At 40.4% G+C, this 24943-nt stretch overlaps 1 protein-coding gene across 3 annotated transcripts in view; it reads left to right on the top strand.

The window, feature by feature from the left end:
• Positions 1-24943, top strand: part of FGF14 (fibroblast growth factor 14) — a gene marked incomplete at its 5' end in the record, with an annotated part of 593007 nt that overhangs the window by 391108 nt on the left and 176956 nt on the right. Inside the window, one exon of one of the 3 annotated variants that reach the window (XM_082602466.1) lies at positions 18204-18396. The exons of the other annotated variants lie outside the window; for them this stretch is intronic. Within the exon in view, the coding sequence (XP_082458592.1) occupies positions 18204-18396 (193 nt within the window). Of the gene's footprint in view, positions 1-18203; positions 18397-24943 lie in introns of those variants that run through there. 3 annotated transcript variants of the gene reach the window in all.

The following is a 24943-nucleotide window of genomic DNA, read 5'->3' as shown; positions in this document are numbered from 1 at the left end:
CATACAAATTGTGTTTTATGGGAAAAGGCATCAGTAATTTTGGTTAGTTTTAATGTGTCTGTTTGAACATGTTTTGAGGGATAAAAATAACTTGGCCTTTAAAATACTAAGAAGAAAATATATAAAATATCACCAATGTTATTAATGATAATTCAGTCATTTCCATGTTATGATCAATGAAAAGAGATGGAAATGGATACAGTGAAAAATTAAGGCTAAAAAGGATTTAAAATGAAAAAGAAACAAAAGAGAGAAAACAGGGCTTCGGGGTGTTACAAAAACTGGTTAGCTGTTCCATCTTTCTCTCTGCTTCTTTTGTCCACCTCACCAAAACTGATCTCAAAATCATGTGATTACGGTTTTCTCTTCCCTCTAAGTTTGTCTCCTATGTTAAACACTGAGGAAAAATGTTTTGACTAGACTTTTAGAACCTGATTCTTGCCCTCAGAATTCTTCTTGGGTACTTTATTTTTTTTAATTTAATTTGCTATAATTAAAAAAAAAGAGAGAAGCTTAGCAAAAGTGAATAAGTGCAACTGATTGACAAATAACTTCAATTATAAAAACAAAACAAAACAAAAAAGCTCCTTCATTTTAGAAAACTTGCCTGTAACATATTTCAATTCAGCTGGTAGTTACAAGAGATCCAAGAGCCAAAGTTTGCCCAGAACCATCCCATGAAATTCTATGATGATATTGCTTATTTATGTATTTATGGTTTCCTTTTTTAAAAATCAGAAAAAGAACCTGCCTCTTTTCCAATGGGCCAGACTGTCTTCCATTAAAGGACTTCTTTTTCCATATATGAAAAATTGCAGAGCAATGCTACAGATCAGCACATGAAAGAAAGAATAAGCTTCCAGAAAATCTTGGAAAGATACACTCTTAATTTTAATGGAATGTTCTGATCATTTACATAATATCATAGTATTTGAAATGGATCTTGGAGAGCTTTTAGAGAAGGTTCTCTATATACTTAGGACCCACCTAAGACCCCCAAAGATTCTTTTTTTTTAGGTTTCTTATGTGATTCCCGTGAACAGCAGCTGTGGAGCTCCACTGGATTAAAATAATAAACTAATTTGTGTAGGAAATGATGTGCAGAAGACTTGAGGTGCTAAAGGCAAGTCCAAGCTGGGTCAACCTTGTTCTTCAGACCCTCAGCACAGTGAAGGGTACTGAGATCTCGACCCTACTTGTCTCTGCCGTGTGCAGCTCTGATCTGAAGGCTTAACATGGCCATCAGCACCCTGTCCAGCTTACCCAGAGGAAATCCACCTTCCAAAGCCTTGCACCAACTGTCACTGAAACACTTCTGAGGCCAAACACGATGCCAGGCTCTGGGAGCATCAAGCATGAGGAGTGAGCAAAGCAGACAAGGTCCCTGACTCAGTGAAGCTGAAAATCTCTCTGGGAGAGGCTTTAAGAGAATTAAGACAAAGGCAGCCTCATTTTGAAGTCTTAGTGTTTGCAACTAAAGAGAACATCAAAATGTATCCTTGGAAGAAACGGCAAGGACACTGAGTATAAGCTACTAATTGAAGTGTCAGTGAAAGGTCTAGAGAAAACATGGCTGTGAAGACTTGGCACGGAGACAACGTGTGGGTGGACGTAAGGACTCAGGAAGCCACGGGCAAGGAAGCAGAGAGGCGAGAGTGTAAGTGTTCACCTGAGTTCGAGGGACAAGCAGAAAAAGTCAATAGACAAGCAGAAAAAACCTTTAGGTTTTGTATGACCTTGGTGACAGCTCTCATGGGTGGGTCAATGTCATTTAAAAGTATGAAAGCTAGAGGGACAGAAATCAATAGTGTTCTGTAATAAAATATTTAAAGATGGTTATGTGGAAGAGGGAAACATATTTTTTCCCAGTGAGCAGTACAAAATCAGGCTTCAGGCCCAATACTGGGAAGGACCTTCTAAATTTCAAGCCATCTGGAAAGGAGAGGGTGACATTGGATCTATCATGTCCTCAGTCCATGGAGGGTGCCAGTGGAAATCAGGCATCTCCTGGATGGTGTTGCTAGAATAAAACAGGACTAGATGATTTGAAGCCTCTTTGATGGAAATGCTGAGCAGAAGGGTAAATGTGAATTTAACAAACTAGTCTCTGGAACTCTGTGTGGAAGAAATTTTTATTTCCTTGACAAACCCAGAGGGTTTAGCAATATTTATTTAACTGTGTGTGTGTGTGTGTTTTAATCTAGACTGAATTGTCAAGGACTGTTATACTGTAAAATAACTTACCTCTGTGAGGAAGATGCGGTTGAACTGTTGATAACATCTAGCCAGGAAAGTTGATGGAGAAAACTTTGCAAGTAACTAAGACCCTCTACGGTAAAAAGAAAATGACAGAATGATTGTATAACCATACAGAGAAAGCATCATGAGAACTGGGTCTTCCAATGACAGAGTTGCATTTCTGTGTTTATCAGTACAGCATTAATACTGGGATATGGGGCATAAGTGTGTTATAATTAAAATTGGGTCTGTTTATCTAGGAGCCAGGGAATGGCCATAAAAAGAGCAATACTTTACTGCAGGAAATTACTTTTGCTCCTTATGACAGCAGACCTTGTAAACACTATCAACCCTGAATTATATTCCTCATATCCTAAAAATCTATATTGAAGGTTGTCTTAAAGATTGCAGCTTGGGCTTCCCTGGTGGCGCAGTGGTTGAGAGTCCGCCTGCCGATGCAGGGGACACGGGTTCGTGCCCCGGTCCGGGAAGATCCCACATGCCGTGGAGCGGCTGGGCCGGTGAGCCATGGCCGCTGAGCCTGCACGTCCGGAGCCTGTGCTCCGCAACGGGAGAGGCCACAACAGTGAGAGGCCCGCGTACCGCAAAAAAAAAAAAAAAAAAAAAAAAAGATTGCAACTTGATTTTTCAAAGAAAACGATGTTACTCTTTTTGTTGTTTTGTGTGTGTTTTTAGAGTGATCTTATTGGAACAGTAAAATTTTATATCTCTGAAAGCAGAAGGGGAAAGGGAAAGATTTTGATGTTTAAGAGTTCTAAACACAAGCCTTTTGATACCGTATAAATAGAATATGTTCTCACCTTAAAAGGAGAAATAAAATTAATTGCAGTTTAGAAGAAAGAACAATCTAATCAGCTAATGATACCCACAGCTAAACGTAAAGACTTTCTCCTTTGCATGTGTTGTCCTCCTATTTCTTCTAAATCAATATCTCTGTTTTTAAAAAGGCAACCTTTTGCGGTTATGAAGTTAGCACATGCTCCTTGGGAAAAATTGGGGGAAAAGTACAAAGAATAAAAAATATAAACAGCTCTAACCCACCACCCACGGATAAACGCTGTTAATATTGCCCTTCAGTCTATTTTATGTGTATAGACATATGTTTAATGACATATGTCACAGAGATACTGTTTTGTGTACAATTTAACTCCAATGACCCTGGCTCTCAGGTTGATAGAAGAGTGTGGAGAAAGGGCAGCATGAGAATTGTGACATGACATGAAAATAGTCAGGTAAGTGAGTGGATCATATTGCAAACATACACGGAAATACATTACTCTGTGTATCCTTACATAATATTTATATGCTCGGCTGGTTCTAGTGCTGGTGCACATTTCCCCCAGTAGCTCCTAATATGGTCACCAGCTAAGGCTCTTCATACCCTCCCCTCAACACAGATTGGGCATTGTTGGTGTATGAAACGGTTTTCACTTAACTTCACATGTGAAGCTGTGTCTTAACTTGGGGTTTCTCTCACTTGACACTTTCCTTCTGGAATCCCCAAGCCCCTCTCGTGTACCTGGTAGAACACCACTATTGTTTATTTATTTATTTATTCATTGATTGATTCATTCATTCATTCATTTAAATCTCAGCTTGCTGTGTTACTATTTCCAGGAGGCCCTTCCAGACCCACACCAGGTGGCTGGCTCCTCTTCCCACTCTTCTTGTGCAGGCTTTACACTCTGAATCTCTAACACTCAGTCCCGCTTATGTATGAAGCCAGCTTCCCCTGTAGTCTGAGCTGCCTGAGGGTAGAATCACTTTTCATTTCTGTCTGAATACTGGGTCAAGCATAGTGATGGAGAGTTAGTGCCCCATAGATGTGTTAACTGAGTCAATGAATGGATGGATGAATGAATGGAGGCTGATTATGTCACTTAAGACATATGCCTTTATGTAACCTACCTTTTTATGAAAATATTGACCGAAGGGGGCCCATTCTGCAAATCAGATGAAGTAATTCGTAGACAACTCGGGTTCTTTAAGAATAGTGGGTGTATCTGCAAAAAAAAAAGGGGAGGGCTGCATTTAACAGAAAGGAGAGAGGAGATTTGTGTGTCAGAATTGTCTGGGGACCATATAATGGGCAGTCTTCTCCAGTGTAGCCAAGCTCTTCTGAGAAGTAAGAGGTACAATGGACAGGTCATTGCACCTGACATCAGGAGACTCGGAATCCAGGCCTGGAGCTGCTTCCAGTTAGCTTATTACAGTAATTCCCTGACATACAAACCTTCAAGTTGCGAACTTTCAAAGATGCAAATGTGTGTGCCATCAGCATCAGGCGCGAGTGAACTTGCAGCTTGCCCTCCATCTCCTGTTGCTGACGATCCTTCAGCTCTACCGTCTCCCACCTCCTCTCCCTCCGCCAGTCAGTGACTCTTCATGCCTGTTCACTCAATACCAGCCCCTGTGTGCCAGCTGTTGTACCGTACTACTGTACTTTTCAAGGTGCTGTACTGTAAGATTTTAAATGTTTTATTTTTTGTGTTTGTTTGTTTGTTATGTATTATTTGTGTGAAAAGTATTATAAACCTATTACAGTACAGCACTATATAGCCGATTGTGTTAGTTGGGTACCTAGGCTAACTTTGTTGGACTTACACACAAATTGGACTTACGAACACACTCTTGGAATGGAACTCATTTTGTATGTTGGGGACTTACTGTAATTAACTTACTACTTAACTTAAGTAAATTAATTAACCTCCTTGGGATTGAGTTTATTGCTTAGTAAAATGTGGTTATTAGACTAGATCATCTCTAAGATTACTTCTCGTTCTAACTTTTAAAGATAGGGCATAATGATATAATAACAAATTAAGATTCCAGTTCAAATCTAGAAATGATTGGAATTGAGGAATAAGATATGATTCTGATGCACCTATTAGTGATTTTCTCAGAAAAAATTAGCAGAAAATCAGGGGGTCTGAAGACCTCCACAAACCTCTGCCCCTTTGACCTCTTTTAGTGCTTCAAGCGTGAGAGTAGCTTCTTTCAGAGAAGGTGCTGGTTTGGTTTTTTTTTTTTTTCCAAGTCTTTTGAAAAGTTACAGTGTTACCTGGGATGAGAAAGGAGGTGAGGGCTGGAAATGGGACCTGAGGGCAGGTGTGTTTTACTGTTGGGTGGAGAATTAAAGAGACCAGAAGTCCAGAACCCAAGGGTCTTCCTTTCTTACTGTCTTCCTTCCTTCCCCAGTCACTGAGTGAGTAGCTGGGAAGCATCCGCATGTACCAGGCCCTGGGAAGGCGAGCCCTCAGGTCCGGGGCCATGCACTCGGGTGGCTGGACGTGTTTGGGAGGCAAGGAGATCATCCCCGGAAGCTTGAGAAGCTGGGAGTTGGTGGGAATGCATTTACTGAGGCGGAGGGTTCAGTTCCCCTTCAGAGGGCACGTGAGGAAGTTACAGTAAAGGTCTGGGAATTAGGACCCCTGGTTTATCTGCCTAAGTAACCTGAAAAGTAGAACGCAGTGCTTGAGCATCTGTCTGGCTCTTGTAGCAGGGCACCAAGAGCTAAAATCAAATCTTCGTAGTATAAAGACATGTGAAATTGCTGTCTCCTGTTTGTAGTCAGAATTCCCTGGCATAAACTAATCTGAGACTTGTCCTGCTAGAACTAAATCCCTGGAGAAGATCACTAAGCCCATTTTATGCGGAGGTGCACACAGGTCTATGAGCATGACCGGGGCTCTCTCCTCCTCAGCCCAGGTGGCTGCACCAGTTAGGTATCTGGGGGAAGAATAATTCTGCTTGGACCCTTTATCCCTGTTCATTGGGAAGAGACCCATTTACTGATATGTCTCGGTGTTTCAAATTATATGTATTTGCCTGCAAAGTTGAATAGCTGCTATTCCAGACTCACAGCCAAAGACTTCTTGCAACCATTGGATACTCTCATCTCTAGAAACCAGTTTCAAACCTCTGTAGGGACTCAGAGGAAGGTAAAGTGAGTGACGACGTAAAAAGGGAAAAAGGGCCAGAGGAGTGAGCAAAGAGACATTTAGAGACCAGGGCTACAGAATTTGTTTATTTAAAACTCTCCATGACATTCTGCCTGAAATTATTCTTTGTTTCTGAGGTTCCTCCTTCTCTATCCCTCTGTCCATATCAAACTCACTGAAAAATATTTCTGATTCCTTTAAAAAAAATCTTTAACCTCAGTGATACCTTTCATTTGTAGTCAGTGTCAAATCTAGAGTGAAGGCAAAATCTTACCTAAGGAGCTAGTCTAAATTTCTGAAAGGAAACAGCAATTACCTACTACTCCTAGAGCTAAAAAAAAAAAAAAATGAAAATGGAATGGGGAAAAAAACACTTTCTGAATCTATTTCCTTCATTTGGTGATAGCCTCAGGCCCTAAATCTCATCTTGTAGAGCATCACATGTTTAGCTTTAGTTTTATTCAGCTCAATTCTATGGCCCTAAATCTCATGAAAGGCTGTTATAAACTCAAGGAATTAAATTCTTCATGGATTTATGTGTGACTCAGAAAATGCATCCTCACAACCCACAGGGGAACAAAATGGCTCTGTTTCCACAATGTCTGAAAATTGCTGTACTGTTTTTTTTTTTTTTTTTTTTTTTTCTGAGAGATGCAGTAATTAAAGTCATAAGAAATTCAGGTAAGCAGGTGGTATCAGAGAGTCCTAGCCAATAATAAGACATCACTGAGAGCAGGGAGTAAAGCAACGGGGGTGCAGAAGCAGGCATTAGTCAGGTTCAATCAAGTAAACAGCTGTTGTTAAAAAGAATTATATTTTGTAGGAAACAGTACTCTCATTTAAAAACTGACATTCTGGAGCCCCTTTGACAAGTTACCTTGTCCATGCTCTTGGGGTTGGGGGTAGTGATTATCAAATGCTAGGCAGGGCTCTATTTTCATGTGCTTTAGATAGAGGGTAGGCTTGGTAGACTGAATAATAGCTGTCCCCACTGCCCCCCACCAGAAGATGTCCAAGTCCTAATCCCTAGTCCTGCAACTGTATGTTTAGATGGTAAAAGGGACTTGGCAGATGTGATTAAATTAAAGATCTTGAGCTGGGAGATGATCCTGGGTTATCTGGGTGAGCCCAATGTCATCACTAGGACCCTAAGAAGAGGGAGGCAGAATGGGGGCAAAATCAGTAGTAGTAGATGTGACAAGAGAAGCAAGAGGTTGGAATGACACAAGGAAAGGACCCTGAGCCATGGAATGAAGTTGACCTCTAGAAGATTAAAAAAACAAGCAGTTTCTTTCCTCATCATTTCCAGAAGGAACCAGCTCTGTAGATATCTTGACCAAAACCCAGTGAAACTGACTTGGGACTTCTTACGTCCAGAACTGCGAGAGAATAAATGTATTGTTTTTAAGCAACTAAATCTGTGGCAAATTGTCACAGAAGCAATAGGAAACATATTGTAGGTTACTGAGAAGGACTCAGGGCATCAATTTAAGGATATAATTGTTTAGTTCTTAAGTACAAAGTAGGAACTAGATTCTGCTGAACCCGCAAAATGGCATCAACTTATAATGATAACATTTCTTAAGTTCATTGCACTTTGGAAATTACTTTCACCTGCAGTTTTTAGAAGTAGATTCCCAGATTTGAAGGAGATAAATAGAAATTTTTTTCAGAACCCTAAGGCTTAAATTATTTAGCTGGACTTCCTAAAACTCTGAAAACTAAAGCAAGGATTGGTCCCAGAAATTAGAACACTTAGAGCATGACTTACAAGGAGGTGATCTTTGAGTTGTAAAGAACCTTTAGAGAATATAGAATGTAGAATATAGTAGTTTCTGATGGACTTCATGTAGCTAAAGTGTATGAATGATACACTGGCTTTTACCTCAGTGTGTTTCTTAGTCACTAAAGTGTGCCAAAAATATGAGAGCAAATTTTCATGTAATGATTTTTTTTAGCCAGAAGAAATACACCAAAACTTTTAATGTCAAGATTAGAGGTGATTTTATTTATCATTTATTTTTATATTCCAACTTTTTCTTAATGAGTATGTATTAACTTTTATAGTCAGAAATGTAGTACTGGGTGTTGTGTGTTCCTTCTTTCCCTCCCTCTACAGTTCTGATTCTTATTCTTGCTTTGGAAACAGGTCACTTTGAGAATTGGATGAAAACTGTGAACCCAGGTTCCATAAAAATGCACATGCACCCCATTTTTTTCCTTTAGTACAAATGTGAGGGGGAATCAACAGATAATCCTAAATCCATCCATGAAACTGCTGAGAGTCCTCAAATCCCATGTGAGAGTCTCCATCCTAGAGTTGGTGCTGTGACACGTAGTCAAATTTTAAATAGCTGGATGGAGATAGCTTGGTAGAAAAAGGATGTACTTAAGATCTGTTTCTTCCACTTTCTAGCATTGTAAACATAAGAATCATTTACCAACTCTGGGACCTAACATTTATCTTAAATGGAAATCATGACACCCACTTCAATACATGTAAAAGTTCTTCACAGACTATTATACAAATATTATTTAGGTGCTTTATAAATTGAGAGAGACATAGTCTCAGTTTGTGTTCAAAGAATTATGGCTAAAACCTATACTCTAATTTATTCTTAATTTCCATTGAACTATTATTGAGAAAAATTTCAAAAGTGAATTTAGGTAGATATTGTCTACATTCTTAGGGTGGTAATGAAAATAGTTTTCTAAGATTCTTGAATTGGGAATTTGCAAGTCACTTTTCTTTGGAAATCACTAATGCTTTACAATTATCTTTACCAGAGTTATGAATTTAGCTATGTGTTTTGGCACATGCATATGTATATATGTGTGCATATGTGCATGGGTGCACATGTTCATATATGTGTTTAGCCCATTTATACTACATACAAAGAACATAATTAACCTAGAACCTTTAATTGCTATGAAAGTGACCATTCTAGTAATCATTGAATATAAATTGGTTACAATGTTAAATACAGATAAGGCTATATCATAAGTGCACACAGAATCTTCGCATTGAGAATATAAATGAAAGTTCATTTCTCATTTTTTTGGAAATTGAATAATTTTTTTTCTGTTGAAATATTCAATATTCTTTTTTTAAACATCTTTATTGGAGTATAATTGCTTTATAATGTTGTGTTAGTTTCTTCTTTATAACAAAGTGAACCAGCTGTACCTGTACCTATACATATATCCCCATATCTCCTCCCTCTTGCGTCTCCCTCCCATCCTCCCTATCCCACCCCTCTAGATGGTAACAAAGCACCGAGCTGATCTCCCTGTGCTACGTGGCTGCTTCCCACTAGCTATCTATTTTACATTTAGTAGTGTATATAAGTCCATGCCACTCTCTCACTTTGTCCCAGCTTACCCTTCCCCCTCCCCATGTCCTCATGTCCATTATCTACGTCTGAGTCTTTATTCCTGTCCTGCCCCTAAGTTCTTCAGAACCCTTTTTTTGTTTGTTTGTTTTAGACTCCATATATATGTGTTAGCATGCGGTATTTGTTTTTCTCTTTCTGGCTTACTTCACTCTGTATGACAGACTCTAGGTCCATCCACCTCACTACAAATAACTCAATTTCGTTTCTTTTTATGGCTGAGTAATATTCCATTGTATATATGTTCATTGCAGCTCCATTTACAATAGCCAGGACATGGAAGCAACCTAAGTGTCCATCGACACATATATTCAATATTCTTTTTAAAAACCCGATTCACTGATATATCGTTAAATCGATGTTATTATCATCTCCCACAACCCATGTAGAGTGAGGAAAGATAAGTCATTGCTCACAACTCTGAAATGAATGCTATGCACATTTTGGGTTCACTTTAATAAAGCAGGCTGGAAACCACTGAGAGTATTTTTCCAACATATTAGCCAGATTTTAAAAATACACTAGATTTGTAAAGCGAAGCCATCTGCTTATATCAATCTGGTATTGCTTCTACAGGTAAGAATGTTCACAAGTTTTCGGTACCAATAGTTTCCACTTTTTCTTTATTGAATCAAAATATTAAGTGACAATAAAATTCCTTCCAGGTTTTTTTTTTTAATAGATGGAAATCTGGTCCCTATGAGAAATAAATATATCCAGCAAAATTAATCAACAAGACTGTTATAACATTAATGCAATCAATTACTTCTTGAAAAATCTAACTTAAAACACTTTAACATTCATTTCGATTATCCTTTGAATCTAAAATAAAGGTCAATAATACTATCACAGAAAAAATAAAATAAGGTTTTGAACTTGAATTATAAGGAAGGGATACATATTCATTCTTAATTAACTACCTGAAAATTTGTCCCAAGTTCATCTTAACATTACTTTTTGATGTTCTTCCAAATGAGTAAAAAATGAAAAGGGTCATCAGTACTGACTAAATTCTCAGAATTACTTCATACATTTTCAAATAAAACCCATTTAATCCAGAACAAAGGATGAAAACATAAATGTCAATATATCCTTTTTAACCCTATTCAAGCTCATCCCAAATTAATTTGTGATAACTTATCTGTGAAAAAATGTTGGGCCTTCATATTTTATCCTTAATTTTAAGTGTTCAAAAGTGATTCACTGGGCCTCCCTGGTGGCGCAGTGGTTGAGAGTCCGCCTGCCGATGCAGGGGATACGGGTTCGTGCCCCGGTCTGGGAGGATCCCATATGCCGCGGAGCGGCTGGGCCCGTGAGCCATGGCCGCTGGGCCTGCGCATCCGGAGCCTGTGCTCCGCAACGGGGGAGGCCACAACAGTGAGAGGCCCGCATACCGCAAAAAGAAAAAAAAAAAAAAAAAAAGTGATTCACTCACAAAGGGAACCATGTGACAAAATGGAATGAGTCGCTTATTGTGTGGAGATGATCAAATAAATAAGCAGGAAATATTTGAGGAATATTTGTTTCCACCCTATCTATCCTTCCAATTCAGACTCACAGGGAGATAAAAGAATTAAAACAACAACAACAATAATAATGAAACTAAAGATATTTCAGAACACAGTTTCTCTGAAGCACTTAAAATCTATTTTAACCAAAAGATGTATGATGTCTAAGCAAAATACAGAGCATGACAGGGTTAATAAGGGTACAGTCCCACTTATAGACTTACATAGTCCCATTCTACCCCATTTTGTTGAGTCTAAGATGCAAAGGTTTTTTTTTAAATAAATATCTCTGAAATTGATATACATCGTGTAATCTATGATGTGACATAGTTGAACAAAATGGTTTTTTTCCTTTGTAGCTAAATGATGCATCTTAAAGTCGATGGTTTCTTAGATCCGATGAATTTGGTTACACTGAAATGATGGCTGTGGCAATGATATATATGAAGAAAAATAGGTAGACTGTTACTTTGTGAAAATAAGAAGTGTTAACATTTAATTATGACATCAGTGTCACAGAATATGTTCTTTAGAGTTTTTTGTTTATTTGAAGTTGAAAGAATGCACTTGTTTTTTGTAAACCATACAAAAACTTACATATTTGGAATTTAAGCAACCTACTCAATAAAACAAACTAGAATATAACAAAAATGCAGAAGGCAAGGGGAAAAGGCTCTTTAAATAATGAAATCAGTATCAATAAGGCAGTTTCTTGTTTATATATTCTCCTCCCTTAGGCTTTATTTACTTTTGTCTTTATAGATGATCAAATATGTTCATCTAGTTTCCAACAATTGATTCAATGTAACAAATTTGAAAAGGGGGCATATTGTCAATTGGCAACCTGAAAGCAAGGGAGAAAACAGGATGTGTATTGGGGGGCGGGATGAGTCACAAAGATCAGTAGCATTGTCCTCTCCAATCCAAGAGAAGTCAGTCTCGCAACCTTCAGTAAGCCCCAAGAATCACTGTTGGAACTCAGAAATCAAACTGCATGTCATCTTAGGGATATAGAATGGTGATTCAGGAAGGTTGTGATAATGAACAACTTGTTTTAGGAAGCCACAATATAAATGTCATTGTTCTTGTTGGAGCATTAACTTGCTTGAAGGTTTAGGTCTTAAATAATTGAAATGGTATTTTAAATCGTATAAATATATGATTATATTTGGTTGGTCAAAAAGTTCGTTTGGGTTTTTGTAAACTGGTACACGAAACCCGAACGAACTTTTTGACCAACCAAATATCCAATATAGAATTGTCATGGATTTTTCATATTAAATATTTTGCTAATGCTTTGGTTTAAAAAAAAAAAACAAGTTACATGTCATGTTAAGTTGAGCCTAAATGATCAAGCAAAGTCTAGAGGACTCTCTGTGTATCCTATTTACGGGGATGAGATTGTGTATATTCCAAATAGAATTTTAGATTTCTTTCTTCTCTTAAAGAGATCAAGCACCATGGGGTAATTTATCCTTGACAGACTGGGCTAAGCAAGATTTTCTGTTCCTCATATTTGGTGTTAACTGTTTGGCTGTCTTTGTATCCAACTTCTTAATTCTTTAAGCCCCTACTCTGCCTTGCCACATTTTAAGAACTGGATATGTGGCAGGCAATAAATTAGACACAAAATATGTTCCCTCTTAGGCTTGTGTTTTAAAAGAGCAAGATAGTCCAAATAAGTAAGATACATATTAAAATACATATATAAAAATCCATAGAAATTTTAAAAGTTGTGACTGCTATGCAGAACCTTAAATCAGGGAAAGAAGAAGGGATTGACTGTGTTTGGAGGTTGCTATTTTAGCTCGATTTGTAAGAGAAGATCTCAACTGGGATGATAATAAGTGAGCAAAGATTTTGCAGGAGGTGAGAGAGTCAGACGGAAGAGCAAGCACAGAAGTCCTGCCATAGCAACGTGCCAGGTAGGTTGAGGAAGGCAACTGGTGAATGAAGAGAGAGAAGGTGTCAGATAACAAGTGAAGGTAGATGAGAGATACAGATCACATGGAGCATGACTTGTAGGCACCGTGAGGACTGAGGTGTAGGATTTTTGAATAGAGGCGTAATATAATCTGAATTATACCTTGAACACTTTGGTCACAGTGTTGAAGGCATATCAAAGAAGATCAAGGGTGAATCCCAAGGGACCAATCAGGTTGCTATTGTAATAGTCCAAAAGATCATGGTGGTAGGTAGCAGTGCATATAGTGGGAAGTGATCATATGGTAGATCTATTTTGAAGATAGAGTGAATACATTTTGTTGAGGAATTACATAAGAGGTACTAAAGAAAGAAATGAGGTTAGTATCATGCCCAGGTTTTGGGGCCGGAGGAAGAAGAAGAATGGAGATGTCATTCCAGAGATGGGGCAGATTGGAAAGCAGGCTTGAGAAAGAAGAATGAGAGTTTAATCTTGGCCATGTTAAGCCCGAGATGCCTACTAGACATCTTCATAGAAGTGTCAGTGTAGGACTTGGTCATTGAAGAAATGAAGACCTGAGTGACGAGTTAAATGATTACCAGTAGCTATCATTTATTGAATTTGCACTATTTGGCAGGCACTGCTGTGTTTTATATACATGTTTGCATTTAATCCTCAGAATCACCTTATTGCATTATTGTGACCATTTTACATAAGAGGAAATAGAAACTCAGAGAGGTTTAGATGAATTGCTCAAGGATGCACAGTCAAGCCTATGATTGCTTTACTCCAATTGTGATTTCAGCTACTGTTTTATATTACCGAGGCGGGTGTGGGCAAGAGGCAGTAAAAGTGTTCCAGGTAGAAGGAACAACACATGCAAAGTAGAGGGGCCAAAGGGAGCATGGCATCTTCTGGAGACGTTGCGAGCACAGGGAAGTAGTTGAATAATCAGCTTCCAATGAACTAATGCTTGTGTGGTACTTTACAGTTTTAGAACTCTTTTCTCATAGGCACACATATTAATCTCTGTGAGGGAGGGACATGTTTTTATTATCTCTATTCAGTGAGTAGGGAAAGAGCCTTACAGAGCTAAGTTCACAAATTTAGTCAATTATGAACCAAAGTTTGACCTTGGGCTTCTTTTGCCAAAACAAAATAATTTTTACATTTCTAATTACTTAAAGTCTTTTCAAGTACCCAGTTCGGTGGTGAGGAATATACATGGGAATACATACATTTTGATCTTGAAAAAGACATGGAAATTGGAAAAGAATTTCCGTGATAGAAATGAGTGATCTGGGACATCATGACAATAATAGCTGTCATTTTAAAGCACTGAGGATGTTCCAGACAATGGACAAGGATCTTTACATTCACTTACTAAGTTTAACCTCACAAGAATTAAAAAGGAGATTTTATTATCATCTCAGTTTTAGAGGTGAGGAAATTGAGACTGAGAGAAACTGAAGCAACTCACTGGAGGTCATTATACAGCCAGGATGGAGCAAAATCCAGAAATGAACGAGACTGTCTGAAATCAGAGTTCAGACTCCTGACAGGTTGGTCAGGAGCCACTCTACCTGGTCAGTACTATATTGTTTGTTTTTGTACATTCCAAGGTGAAATGAACGACACCGAGGCGGTTCTCATGAGTGTAACATTATTTTCTGAATTACAGCAAGGTATGGATTTCGGTTCACCAGCCCTGAACGGTTTTCACCCTGGTTTTTTGCACACGCTTTTATCACAGCTTAAGACAGCAGATGGCTCTCTTGCGTTTTCTTTCACTTACCTCTATCTGTAAACAATTAAACAGCGTTTTGGGGAGGTAAAAGGAAAACGGAGAGATGAAGCTAAAAGACCTTGATTAGCCCAAGTGCTGCCCCCCACCCCATGCTCCCTTAAAACCAGAAGCCACCTAAAATAGAAGCGTTTAAGGCTTGTGAAATTCACACTCTGAGTAGACGCCCCGGGACTGAGGAGTCCGCTGTTTCAGGCGCTGCGCCAGGGGTTGGAATAAATCAGGAAAGAAAGAGTATTTCTTGGTTCTCAAAAAGCTGAAAAGCTTCATGCTCCAAGGCGGGTTATTAATGCCAGTGGAAGCCGTGAGGGTTAATTTCCTTCCCGCCTTGGGTGGCTTGGGGTGGGCAGCGGAAAGCTGCTTTTAAGGGCAGAGAGTATCGGAGCCTCTCGCAGCCAGCAGCGCACCCACGCTCAGGGGAACCTGCTTGCTCTCCGCGCGCCCTGGCTGTGGCCGGATCCTTGTCCGCGGTGCTGAACCGCAGCTGGGCGTTGAAGGGAGGGGTCCGAAGGAGACAAAAAACCGACCTTCCTTTGGATTATACGATCCAAGGAACTGGGGAGAACCCTGAATTGTAAGAAAATGCCTGGAAAGAAAAGAATTAACACAGCTATAATAAGAAGCAGCTTAATCTCACTCTGTTCAAATTATTATACTACACACATATATCAGGAAGATTAAAAAAAGCTAACTAGGTTATGTAATTTGGGGCAGTTGTACTAGATTGAAAAGGTGACTATACTTAACATTTTGCTTCTTTGAAAAACTCATTACTAGCTTTAGGTAAATATGTTTGCTTTAATTGTAAAGTCGTTTGGAAATTCCAATCTGTACTGACTGAAATGTCCAGATAGCCATTCTTCAATAATGGAAGGTAGGAGTAGCTACTATTTCTGTTCAATACGACTTATTTCGGTGAATTTCTTAAAAGAAACACTTGAATAGGCTTTTATTAGATGTATCCATCTCTGCAAATGTCCTTCCCTTTTAAAGCAAGAGCATGGCAATACTAAATACACTTAGTAAACATGTAAGAACAAAGACATGTAAAAGAGAGAGAAAAAAAAGTTAGACATGGAGCAAGATAGTTAACACACCCTTTTTTCTTCACTTTTTCTATCTCATAGGAGATTAAGGATTGCAAACTCCTGGGAAAATTACTCATGGATATTCCTTTTAATAATCGTAGTTATTATATATATAGATTTCATGTAGATAAAACATGGTAAGGTGGGGAAAATAAGCTTACAGAGTATGTTCTTTAATGTTAAATAGTATATACATTATCCTAAAGCCAATGATATCTGCATTGGACTCAAATCTACACACTCCTCTTAGATGAAATTCTCTTCCCCAAGAGAGGCTTATTGGTAAATACAGTGAAGAACAGCTGAGCACTAATTGCTTCCTTGGAGAGACCGTGGATAAGTTCCCTAGAGCAGAAGGTGTCTAGCCTCCCTGTAATCAGCCCTTGTCTGAACTTCTCCCACTTGCCTGGTTGCAAGCCTCTGTAGTACTTTACTGCCTATTCCTGAGGCAGAGAGAAAGTGGGTGTTGGTTCAGAACTGCTCCCAGGGCTGCCTTCCGAGTGTGTCTCTCCTCTTTCCAGCTCTAAAGCGGTCACCAGAAAAGTGACTGTTACAAGTACCAATTATCAGATGAGTTCTCTTTCCTCCGTTCTTCACACTGGATTGCGAGAAGTCTAGTTTGTGCGTTGCTTTCCTTTACCTTCTTGGAATGATAAGCAAACAGTCTAAAGGGAAGAGGAAAAGGTAAGAAGCCATAGGAGCAAAAGCTACTCATAGTTCTGTGGCTCGGAGTGTGTCCTAGGAACCAAGGGATGTGTATTCATCCAAGCACGAATTGTTTCTCTCCCAACCTCCTTTTCTAGGGTGCTCTCCACTGGCTCCCCTCCTCCTGGACCTTCATATTTTCGGTTATCCATGACAGAATGCTGCCAGGACACAGACAGGAAATCAAGGAGAAGAGGCAGCAGCTGTTGTATTTGAATTTCAGACACAGTTCATGTGCTTTGCTCCCTGGCTCCCTACCCAGGGACGCCAAAGACGGCAGCTCAGACTGGAGTGTCCCTCAGTCTGGCTGCTGTCTGGTGTCGCTGGAATACTGTGACAGCCCGCCCGCCCTTAATATTCTGTGGTGGCTTCTTCAACATTCCGTTCCCGCTGCCGTTCTGCAGCAGCTACAGCTGCTGCCATCTCTTCCTCCAAGTGCTAGAGAGCAAATCTGGGAAGGGGGTCTTTCCGCACCGCCTCTCCGCGTCTTGTCCCCTTCCCTCCTCCCTTCTCGCTCTGCGACGGTTTCAACATGACAAGCCTGCTTTTCCTGGGAGCAGAAGGGAGAGTCCAGCAACTTTGGGTGGATTAGGTAGGGAGCGGAGGCGCCTCCCTCCTCGGGACACACTCTCCTCCCTCCCCGCCCCCTCCTCCTTCCCGGGCTGGAGAGGCTCTGGTGCTGAAGGGATTAGCGGGAGGCGGGTGGAAACCACCTTGCGTTCCAACCACGGCTGAGAGTTTCTGTGGACCAGGAGGCACGTTAAGATCCAGAAGCCCTCGCTGAGCCTCGGAAGCCTCGGAGACCTGCGAGTTTCATCCAAGAAAAAGCGCACTGATAATTCCTTCAATTCCACCCGCTTTGGCTCAGCCTCTCAGCACCCCACCCCCTTCCATCCGTTTTAGCTTTCTTTTACAGTATTACTAATATTTTTTAAAGTCCTTATTCTATATACCTTTTTCTTTCCTTCTGAAGACTGGCCTAGGAGGGGGACGGGAGGGGAGTGTAGCGGGCTGGGAACGAAGCGCTCTGATTTGAGATCTCCGGGGACAAGACTGCGCTCTCCAGATGCTGATCTCCAAAGCACTTGACGATCACCGGCGGACTCCGAGAGCGGGCGGCAGCGGCGGCACCGGCCGGGGGGCCGCTCGAGCCCGGCGCTGAGTCCTGCCCAGCGCGCTCTGGGCGGACCGACGCGCGGGACCCGGCCGGCACCTGCCCTCCATCCCTTGCCCGGGAAGAAGGCGGCCGGCTCGACCTCCCGCCCGCGAGGCGGGTCGGGCAGGAAGGCGGCGCGAGCGGCGGCGCCCGCGGCCCCAGCCCCAGTCCCGGCTCCGACGCGGCCGCAGCGGCGGAGGGCACGACCTCAGGCTCCCGGCGTTCGCCCCGCCGCGCCCCGGGCGCATTTGCGGGCCCGGCCCCGCGCTCCGCCGAGAGGGCGATGGGTCCCAGGCGGGACTGAGCGCTCCCGGCCCGCGTCCCCGGCCCCTCCGGCCTGCCCTCTTCGCCGGCCCTTCCCGCTCTCGTGTCCCCAGCTCCCTCCCCTCGGCCCCGCCCTCCTCCGGACCCGGTCCCGGGGCCACCATGGCCGCGGCCATCGCCAGCGGCTTGATCCGCCAGAAGCGGCAGGCGCGGGAGCAGCACTGGGACCGGCCGGCCGCCGGCAGGAGGCGGAGCAGCCCCAGCAGGAACCGCGGGCTCTGCAACGGCAACCTGGTGGACATCTTCTCCAAAGTGCGCATCTTCGGCCGCAAGAAGCGCAGGTTGCGGCGCCAAGGTCTGTGCGGGTCCCGGTGGGGAGGCGCGCCCTCGGATCTCTCCCCTGTCCCTGCCTGCGTGGGGCCTTTTCGGGCTCCCCTGCCTCCCTCCGTGAACCCCACCCCCCCAACACAAGTCTCCCTCCCGAGCGCTCCGAGCGCCTGCCGCCCTCGGGAGCTGGGCATCTGCTCCCGGGCAACCTGTAGCCACTGAAAACTCGAGCCGCCCGGCGCCGGCAGGTTGCCCCGCTCGCGCCGCTGCCTCTCGCCCTCCGAGTCCGACGCGGGCCGACTCCCAGGGAAAACCTCTCTCTGCCCTGAGGGTCGGGGCTCCCCTCGGGGTCGCGCCGGCTGCTTCCAGCCCGGTTGGAGATGCCGGGAGTTTCTGGGTCTGGCCTCCCGGGTCTCCTGGAGCCCCCTGGGCTCCCGGACCTCGGCGGAGGGGCTGGTCCCCGCCTTGCGCTCAGCAGGGGCTGGGGTAAGAGAAGCGAGCCGAGGGTGTGTTGGAGCTGAGAGCCAGTTCAGTTGAGATGTACCGGAAGGCTGCCTCGCGGGCAGCACGGGTCACTCGGAAGCCCCTGGGTCGCATCTTGGGATGAGGAGAGGGGCGCAGAGGGCGGAGAGCGAGTCCCCATTGGGGGTTTGGCAGACGTCCCTCCTACGTGGTAGTTTCGATTCAAGGACTCGCGAATTACGTGAGGCCAAAGAAACAGTTACTACATACGGATGACTATAATAGTTGCCTTACTATACGTATTTTTTGAGAGATAGCTAGTGCCCAGCATGACCTTCTGTTGCTGCCTTTAAAATGACAGGGTCTGAGAAGGCGACTCACTCCTGAGCTGCAGCCCAGCGCCTTTTGTTCCTTTCCGCTCCCCTCCACATCCAGTTGTTAGGGGTGGTTGTTTGGAGAGCATGTGGGGTGTTTTGTGCGAGAAATGGGGATTGCTTGCTTTTCATTGCTAAGTGGGCCCGGCAGGAAACACTGTAGAATATATTTACGTTAATAGGAGTATATGTTTGCCCAGCACATTGTATTCCTGGTGCCCAGCTGTATTTATTTTAAGTTCCCTGTTGTTCCAAAGATGTGTGAGAGAAGCATATGTTGTACGTGTGTATCTATGTGAATGTGTGTGTGTGTATGTCCCACATAATTGCAGATTTACGACCGAAAGTTTCAATGCTTCTTTAAACAAAGACTAGAACTAAAAAAAAATTTTTTAATCGCTCATTGTCACAGTTAGAAATTGGAGTTACTTGCTCTTAGAATCAAGCTTAGAAGGCAAACATTTTCTGAGGAAAATCAGAATGGAATTTTTAAGGTAGATAAATTATAGAGCTATGAAAGAAGGAACTTCATGATGAAGACTTCGGGGACAATATTTTCAGACCAGTGTAGAAGCTATTAAGAAAAATGGACTTTAATTTTACACTTTAGCCTAGAGGATGATCCAGCAAACCTTGGTATTATAAGACCAACTCAACTGTTTTAAAAATTGTTGACCCATGGAGGGTCACATCATCATGACTTAACATATTTGCTTCTCCCCTAATTTCATCTGATTATCTTTTAGAACACAGTTTTCACCAGGTAGAGCTCCAGTGTTGCCATCTATTTGAAGTAAATAAACATATTTTCTTCTAGATAGGACTGTTTAATATAAATTATGTTTAAAACTTAGTGCATATTCTTTAAATATAAACCAGTAGATTATTTTATAAATATGAACAATAAATGTTCTGTGTCATATCGGGTGATGGAGGAGGGTTTGCTTTACACTTGTGAATTTTAAGATGGGGATGAATTTTAACTTTTTACCAGATAAAGAAAGGCATCTGAGCTCTCTGATAGTCTATTTCAACATTTGCAACCCTGACTGTTCTCTTGACATTCATGAGTTTGCAGTGATATATTTGAAGTCACTTCTGCTACCTTATTTTTTGTGGGAGAATGGAGAAGAAGATAAGCCAGAAGGAAATTTCATCAAAACCTTTCCTTTTATCCTTCTTATATATCTTATATATCAAGAAATATATTCTTTAGTGAAGAAAAATATAGATATATCCCTTGAGTATCAGAAAGGAATTAATTATTAATTTAAGCCAAAGAAATACTAAGACTATGTTATGTAAATCATATATTGATATATAATTACATGATTTTACCATATATTATTAAATATAACTATACATTATTATTTAATTAAATATTCTTTTAGGAAACATTTTTTAAGCATAAGCATGTTTTCCTTTTCCTCGTATACTCACTCTTTGCATAAGAACTAACCCCAGGAAATTTTAAAAGTCTGATTTGTTAATTTAAAGATATAACTTTTAGGTATGACCATTCCATATATCTTTGTATTTGAAAATTATTAATTTGGCAAATAGTTATTGAATCTTTGTAATATGTCAGGTCCTGTTCCAGGTATTATATGTGGAGTGTTGAAAAGAACAGACGAATCTCCTTCCATCATGGAGCTTACAGACATGGGGTAGAAAGTCACTGCATATGGCAAGGAACAAGTTAATACGAATTACAAAAGTCAAAGTCCTACAAAGCACAAAGAGGGCTGAGGTAGAGAACCACGGGGGGTGAGGGTGGGTAGGAAGAGGCACCTAATTAGATCAAGTAGGCAGGGTGGGCCACACCAAGAGCTACAGGTTGAATGCTGACATCTGAGAAGGATGCAGAGGTTTGAAGAACAGTGTGTGTGAAGCCCCTGAGGTGGGAATAACCTTAGCCTGTTGGGAGAAGCAAGGGAGGTGTAGAAACTTTAAGTACACTGTCATTTTATATTATGTCTATGTTGTCTGCAGTTTGCATTTTGACAAGGAAATACAAATATATTTGACATGTTTGCCAACAAAATAAGGACTAGCTCGATATTTTGTCTTTTGGGAAAGAGTAGTATACATTTCTTAAATGTAGGGATTTTTTCTTTTTAATCCTCCTTTAAGTAGTAATTTAATATAAAGAGTATGACATATTTATTTATCCCTTTTGGTCAAACCTTACCCCCCAACTCTGACCACCTCCTACCCCCATAAAAGGATGGCTTTTGTATCTGTAAAGGACAGAAATTTGCAAGGTGGCTTAGTGGTCCTGGTGAGCATCACACTTTATCTTACCTTTCCAGAGTCATCTTCCTCTACTCTTCCTCTAACTCCTTAGACTCCAAACATCACTCAGAGTTCAACCAGGGACTTCCCTGGCAGTCCAATAGTTAAGACTTCGCCTTCCAATGCAGGGGGTGCGGGTTTGATCCCTCGTTGGGGAGCTAAGATCCCACATGCCTCGCAGCCAAAAAACCAAAACATAAAACAGAAGCAATATTGTAACAAATTCAATAAGGACTTTAAAAATGGTCCACGTCAGAAAAAAATCTTTAAAAAATAAAATAAAATGCTTGGTCTTTAAAAAACAAAACCAAAAACCCCTACAAAATTCAACCACATGGTTTCAGGTCCCTGTGCTTTTGTTTGTGCTTCACTCCATGCATAGATTCTTCTTTCTTCTCTCTTCACCTGTTGAAATTACCCCCATTTCTTGAAGCTTGAAAAAAAGTGCCAACTCCTCTGAGAAGTCTTCCCTCATTGCAGAGAAGTAAAAATAATTCTCCATTTTATACCTCATGATTGTTGTTTATGCCCAATAATAATTAATTCGCACACATATTCAGTAGATTGTAGTTGGGAACAGTGTCTCTGTTTTCTGCACTCATAGGCTCTCAAGTCTTTACAGAGTGTCTGCCATGCCCTGGGTACTTGTCACTGCCCTCAGATTGAAGTGAGATAAGGAATGTCAACATCTCCAAAGCTGAAAAAGTGCCTTTGAACCACAGTGCTCTAACTAGACCATTTTAGAAGTAAATATACTTTTCAAATTTTTATATCTTTTTTACTTTCCCTAAGTATACACAATATAATCTATCCCTCTTTTCAGGGATTGGAATGTGACTACCTATTTGTGAGTTACTCTCAAGAATGCAAGAATATAACCAACTTCACTCTAAGGCTTAATGTATGAAAATAGATACTTAGAATATCTGTTAATTTAGCTAAAGAAATAAGAAGGTACAAGGAAACCAAAAATTTGCAAACAGTTTTATTATTTGGAATCTCAACAAGAAAAAAAGAAAACTGAAATAGAACCTATGTGCAATGACGTATATGAACATTTTATCCTAAAAGTGTTGCATTTTTGTTATTAGCTTTTAAACCAAACAAGATCTTTCATTTTTATAGGATAATAACCTTTCAAAATCTTTGGTATAGCTAATGCAATTATGTTTTGAAATCTTTTTTTTTTTTTGGCTACTGTCATAGGAGCCATGGTATCATATGTCATGTATGTTTACTCAATAGTTTTGTGAGTTTCTTACTGACACATTTACTTTAAATAAATTACAGGATGTCATAAGAAACAAGGACTGAAAAATGAACTACGTAAAAATTGTTTTCAACTTACTCTTTTGTATAAAAGGCAGAAATATATATATATGCCTATATATATTTATTTGTTCCTCTGTGATAATGAAACTCATCAGCTATCCTAATAAAAGAGAAGTGGTCTTCCTTCTTACAAGGTACTATTTAAGGAAAGCCATGCTCACCCTCAGAAAATAATCAACAGCCAAAAGTTATCGAAAGTCCACCATTCTTGTGCTACTGCTTCTGAGCCATCACCATTGAAAATGCAAAGACCGCCTGCTTATTTGGGCTCTTTAGGTCAAAATAAAACAAGAGAGTATTTTTCTCCCAAAAGATCATCCTCCTTTTCTTTTCAGAAGTGTATTTTTTTTACTTTTTTAGGGTGATGTCTGTGGGAGTCTTCCTACCTATCTTTTGATAATACCTGTTGCTAACTTTTTGATAATCAGAGTTTTATTATTTGTTAGGTTTATTAAGGCAAGACAAAATTATAGTTTTTCTAATCTGAACTGTCTCATTCTTTTAACAAGGGCTATTTTGTCAAATGTAGGGTTTCTAAGTAAGAGATAGTATGGGCATATTACTGACTTGGTACATAAAACAATTTTAAAGATTTTTTTAAAAACATTGACCTTGCTTCCTTATATATTTTTTCTGTGGCTTAATTTTTATGATTTCAAACATTCTGCATTCGCTATAGGCTTCTGAAAAAGGATAATACCACTATGGTGCAATAAATTAAGTGGTGGATATGGAAAGTGTAAGATAGCATAGTAGGTCAGGTAAGATGCAAGGAAGGTTAAGTAAGATGGTTTGCTTTGGGTTAAGTTAGATTCATTGATTGAGTTGAGTTTACATATATTGAGAAAATGGTCAGTACTATTAACTGGTGAAGAAATCCTTTGATATTTCTTTATACAAGATTTCGGAAGCAACAACTGCTCTCAAACCCCCCACTAGGTTACTGTTATCAGTTACAGATTTCACTTTATATTTCAAATTAGTATAATTATTAGAACAGCTCTTCTACATTTACCTCCCAAATTCTGTTTGTCTGTTAATAATTTTAGTCTATATAATGTTACTATAAGAAAATTATTTTAAAATAGACAGAAACCTCCCCTCTCTTCAATGTAAAATGATATCTTCTAAATTTTATTTACTTAATTTTAAAATAGTGGCAGAAATTGAAAGGGAAAGGTAGATGAAGTATTTTTCAATCTGATTTATCACTTAGTTCCAAAATCTAGGTTTCTTTCTAGGTAAACTGTATATTAATTACTCTCCAAATGGTGAGAAATTTTTGCCACAAAGGGCTATGATATTTAGATAATACAAATTGTGTATGATGTTTTAAATATTGTCATTTTGGCACTCAAGGGCTAAAGACAAACAAAAACCAAAAACATAATGGTAAACTCAAACATATAAGAGACCATTTTAGGGGGGTTGATGCAATTTAAAGTCAACTGCACTGTGTTGACATGAACAGAAAACTAATTTAGTAATTTTATCTATAATGATTCCAGCATTCATTTTAAGAAATTACTATAATTTAGTAGTTTTATCTAATAATGAATACATCACCATTCACTGTTTCCTGGGGGTGAAGGCTAGCAGTAGGGCAGGGTAGTAGGAATCGAGCCACCTTTTATAAAAACCATTTTATGATAGTTACCACTTTGTCATTCAGGAAAGAAAAGGTTATTTTCATAAAGCTGTATTGTGTGAAATATTTCTTGCGGAATATGCGTTTCACCCTGTGCTTTTATAGTTCTTTGGTATCAGGTTTAATAGGGACCCATATGGTATGATGATGGGGGACAGCCACTTAAAAGTCAGTGTCTCACCAGTGCCTGGCATATAGCTAACACGCCACAGCATTTACTGAATGAATGATAAATCCTGTATTTCTCAGGATTTACAAGTAACAGCAGCATAGAGTGGCAGTTGAGATCAGTGTGCACATGGCAACGGCTATAATTGACTCAGGCACTGTTGAGTACTGTTTCATCCTTGAGTACTGTTTCATCCTCACAGCCAGCCTATGTAGTAGGTATGCTACATTATGCATTAATTGATGATACACTAAAATATTACCCTTCTATCCATTTTATAAATAAGGTATCTAAA

The sequence above is a fragment of the Mesoplodon mirus genome, assembly GCF_964341445.2.
Source record: "Mesoplodon mirus genome assembly, chromosome: 17".
NCBI lineage: Eukaryota > Metazoa > Chordata > Mammalia > Artiodactyla > Ziphiidae > Mesoplodon > Mesoplodon mirus.
The sequence above is the reverse complement of the archived record's forward strand: the minus strand, read 5'-3'. Positions and strand labels throughout refer to the sequence as shown.